This window comes from Mobula birostris, unplaced genomic scaffold (assembly GCF_030028105.1).
Source record: "Mobula birostris isolate sMobBir1 unplaced genomic scaffold, sMobBir1.hap1 scaffold_2355, whole genome shotgun sequence".
Taxonomy (NCBI): Eukaryota; Metazoa; Chordata; class Chondrichthyes; order Myliobatiformes; family Myliobatidae; genus Mobula; species Mobula birostris.
In genome coordinates, this window is record NW_027275404.1 from 1 (window position 1) to 4676 (window position 4676).

General features: G+C 59.6%; 1 protein-coding gene across 1 annotated transcript; it reads left to right on the top strand.

Moving 5' to 3' along the window:
* Positions 1-352: 352 nt before the first annotated feature.
* Positions 353-4159, top strand: LOC140192733 (AMP deaminase 3-like). The gene is made up of 3 exons (XM_072250236.1): positions 353-501; positions 2109-2302; positions 4032-4159. Exons 1-3 carry the CDS (start codon positions 400-402, stop codon positions 4156-4158), a joined length of 423 nt encoding a protein of 140 aa, XP_072106337.1. The 5' UTR covers positions 353-399; the 3' UTR covers position 4159.
* The last annotated feature ends 517 nt before the right edge of the window (positions 4160-4676 follow it).

Consider the following 4676-nt stretch of genomic DNA (forward strand, 5'->3'; position numbering starts at 1 on the left):
CTGGTGTATAACCCCTCTCCTGTCTCCCCTGGTGTGTAACCCCTCTCCTGTCTCTCCTGGTGTGTAATCCCTCTCCTGTCACTCCTGGTGTATAATCCATCTCCTGTCTGTCCTTGTGTATAATCCCTCTCCTGGTGTGTAATCCCTCTCCTGTGTCTCCTAGTGTATAGCCCCCCTGTCCTGTCTGTTCTGGTGTATGACCCTTCTCCTGTCTCTCCTGGTGTATAACCCCTCTCCTGTCTCTCCTGGTGTATAACCCACTCTCGTGTCTCTGGTGTATAACCCCCTCTGCTGTTTCTCTGGTGTATAACCCACTCTCCTGTCTCTCCCATTGTATTACACCCTCTCTAACCATGCCCCTCTCTGAGCAGGCGGACTTACTGTAACCAACGCCTGAAGATGTTGGTGTCTCGTTTCCACCTTCACCAGCTGGCCAATGAGAAGAGGGAGTTCATTGACCTCCAGGTGGCCTCCCACAGTGACTTCTACAACGTGGCCAAGGTCAGTGGTTGGGGAGGGGTGGTGGTGCGGGGAGCTGGGAGGATCGGGCAGGGGTTCCCCACGGAGGTCACGGATTGAGGGAGCGTGGAAGAGGACACACCTTCCACGACTGCTCTGGAGGCTGGGGGACAGCAGGAAGGAGATGTGGTGTCCGGGGCGAGGGAATGGAGAGAGAGGGAAAGAGACAGAGGGAGAGAGGAAGTGGAAAGCGGGAAGGAGGGAGTCGTAGGGAGGGAGAGAGATACAGAGTTGGAGGGGGGAAAGAGAGTTGGAGGAGGGTGGTAGGGAGGGGAGAGAGGAAGGGAGTGGATAGAGTGGGAGGGAGGGTGATAGAGCAGGAGGAGTGGGATAGCATTGGACATTGGGAAAGAGAGTATGGGAAGGAGAGAGTGGGAGGGAGGAGATTGGAATTTGAGAGTTGCAAGAAGAAATCGATTGGACTGGGATGGAGAGAAGGAAGAACTGAGAAGGAGAGTGGGGGAGGGATGGAGTGGAGTGAGATGGTGTGAGTGGGAGAGAGGAAGGGACGGGAGGGAGATTGAATTTGGAGGTCACAAGAAGAAGTGAATTTGACTGGGACGGAGAGAGGGAGGAACTGTGAAGGAGAGTGGAGTGAGATGGTGGAGTGGGAGAGAGGAGGTGAGGGGAGGATATGGGAGGGAGGGAGATTGGAATTTGGAGGTTACAAGAAGGAATGAATTTGACTGGGACGGAGGGAAGGAGAGTGGGCGAGGGGTGGAGTGGAGCGGGATGGTGGGAGTGGGAGAGAGGGAGAATGAAGAAGGGATGGAAGAGGGAGGGAGAGTGCAATTTGGAGACAAGAGGGGAAGGGAGGGTTTCGGATGGGGAGGGGGAGAGCAAGAGTGTGGGAGGAAAGAACGCAGCCTCAAGTTGTATTAGGAAGACTCTGGTATTGCAAGCCACAGGACCTCATATCAACCCCTCCTCCTTCCCCCAGAGACCATCGGGGAAAAAAATCGCCTGTTCCTGTCCGTATGTTATTTCTAAGAATCCCCGACGCCTACCCCAGTTCCTCTTCACAGAATTCTTTGCCCAATTACTCTCAGAATTAACGTCCGGTCAGAAGAGCCTTCCTGGAAGAGACCCCGCGATTAGACGGGGTGGTGCAGAGGGCCCGAGGCCTTACCTACTTGTCTTTTTAACGCAAACCCCCCCCATCTGTTTTCTTCTCCTTATAACTTCTCCTCCATTGCCCCCGCTCCCTCTCCCTCCCCCATACACTGCCACCTTCCTCCTACCCTGCCCCTCTCTCCCTACCCTCCCCCCACTCCCCGCTCTCTCCCCACCCCTCCCCCCACTCCCCCTCTCTCTCCCACCCCTCCCCCCACTCTCCACTCTCTCTGTACCCCTCTTCTACTCCCCCACACTCTCTGTACCCCTCCCCCTCTCTCTCCTCACCCCTCCCCACTCCCTCTGTACCCCTCCCCCACTCTCTCCATACCCCTCCCCATTCCCCTCTCTCCCCCACCCCCACTTTCCCCTCTCTCCCCCCACCTTCCCCCACTCTCCCCTCTCCCCCTCCCCCACTTTCCCCTCTGCTCCCCCACCCTCCCCCACTCTCCCCCCTCTCTCACCCCTCCCCACAGGTCGACACGCACATCCACGCAGCGGCCTGTATGAATCAGCACTCCCTCCTGCGTTTCATCCGCCACACGTACACGCGAGACCAGGACAGGGAGGTTCACCCGATCCCAGGACGGGACCTTCACCCTGGGCAGCTATTCCAGAGCTGGGCCTCGACCCCAACCACCTCGACATCGACGCACTCAACGTGCACGCGGTAAGCTGCCCCTCCCACCTCCACACTCCCCTCCCTCGCCAACACTCTCCACCTACCTTCCTCACGCCTGCCTCCCAGCTAACCCCTCCCCGTCCCTCTCCCTCACCCCGCCCTCCTCTCCCACACCCCTCCCCCCTCGCCGCCCCCTCACCCTCCCTTCTTCACCACCTGATTCCCTCATCCTCCACCCTCGCCACCCCTCCTCCTCACCGTCCCTCTCCCACACCCCTCCCTCCTCACCGTCCTCTCTCACTCCTTCCTCGCCTCCCTCTCCCTCACCGTCCCTGTTCATCGTCCCTCTCCCTCACCCCTCCCTCCTCACCACCCCTCTCCCGTATGAAGAGCACCTGCAAACGAAACCAGTTGGTTTGGCCGATCACGCTGTTGAAGTGTTTAAAACAGCCTTTCCCCCATCAGGCAGGACCCTATTAAATCTCTTCCAGAGCCCTCACCTTAAGCCTGCGCTCTCTGGCAGAGCAATGTCCCCACACCCGAGCCGTGCCGGCACACCCAAGGAATTTTAAACTGCACAGCCGCTCCTACCCCTGTCCCCGGTCCGAGGCATCACTACCCCCGTCTCAGCCACTTCCCTCCGGCAGCCAGTTCCGTGTACGGGCCGCCCCCACCCCCACCCCCACCCCCCACCCCCGACCCCCACCCCCACCCCCGACCCCCGACCCCCACCCCCACCCCCGACCCCCGACCCCGACCCCGACCCCGACCCGACCGACCCCCCCGGGGAAGCAGTCGCCCTATCTCGTGGCTTTCATACTCGTCTGTAAGGTCACCCCCCTACGTTCCCAAGGAATGAAGTCCCCACCTGCCCGTCCGCCACTCAGTCCCCCGAGTCCCGGCAGCAGCCTGGTAAATCTCCCTCTGCGCCCTCTTCCCGGCTCGATGGTGCGTTGCCCAAGAGCAGGGCGACCGAACCCCGAAACACGGCACGGCCAAAGTGCGGCCTCGCCGACGTCCCGAATCCCGCCCTCAATGGCCTGACTGACGAAGGACGGCGCGCAGACCCCACGGCCGGCCCCTCCGCCTGAGACGCCGTTCAATTAAACTCTCTCATCTTAAATCCGGTTCACGGTTCCCCAGCTCTTTGAGGAAGGGAGGGTGCGAGGGGATTCACTCGATCTCCTGCCCCTCGTGCTCTTTCCGGCCTCTACACGTCGGGCAGGCGGGGCCCGTCAGCCGCGATCGGAAGCTCACCTGGGAGAATGAAGACTCGGCGCACAAGCCCCCCCACCCCCCGGCTGCCCTACGCGGTACCCACCCGTGGTGGAGGGCACCGGGAGTCAACCCCTGGGGGGAAATTCCGGAGTCCCTACGGCTGTCCTGCACCGAGTTCAACGCTGCCAGTGCCGGGGCAGTATGGGTCTCTGCCGTTCCTATGGCCCTCGTCAGATGCGTAAGGAGGGGAGATCTTGCTACGCGGGCAAACAGCTCGCTGTCCGGATCGTACTGCCCGGGGCCCGCGTATGACGGGGACGCAATATCCAATCTCAATTCCGACCGATGAAGGCCGCACACACACATCAGGTCACACGCCGCCACCCAACTGGTAAAGTCCCAACCTGCCCGACCTCTCTCCCAGTAACTCCACCCTTAGACTCCCGGCAGCGTCCTCGTAAATCCCTTCTGCCCTCCACCCAGCTCAGTGCCATCTTCCCACCCCGCTTCCGGATTTTCTCTGGGCGCAGCTCCTCCATGTCAAGTATTCCCCTCCCAGGACCGGGAGACCTTCCAGAGGTTCGATCGCTTCAACGCCAAGTACAACCCGCTGGGAGCGAGCGAGCTGCGCAAGTTGTACCTCAAGACCAACAACCACATCAACGGAGAATATTTTGCCGGATTGATAAAGGTAATTTATCACAAAACGAGACACTGGTCAGTGTACAGATCTCCCCTGAGAGAGAGGGACTGAGAGACACCGGTCAGTGTACAGATCTCTGCTGACAAAGAGGGACTGAGAGACACCGGTCAGTGTACAGATCTCCCCCTGAGAGAGAGGGACTGAGAGACACTGGTCAGTGTACAGATTCACCCCCTGACACAGAGGGACTGAGAGACACTGGTCAGCGTACAGATCTCCCCCTGAGAAAGAGGGACTGACAGACACCGGTCAGTGTACAGATCTCCCCTGAGAGAGAGGGACTGAGAGACACCGGTCAATGTACAAATCTCAGCTGAGAGAGAGGGACTGAGAGACACCGGTCAGTGTACAGATCTCCCCCTGAGAGAGAGGGACTGAGAGACACCGGTCAGTGTACAGATCTCCCCTGAGAGAGAGGGACTGAGAGAGACCGGTCAATGTACAAATCTCAGCTGAGAGAGAGGGACTGAGAGACACCGGTCAGTGTACAGATCTCCCCCT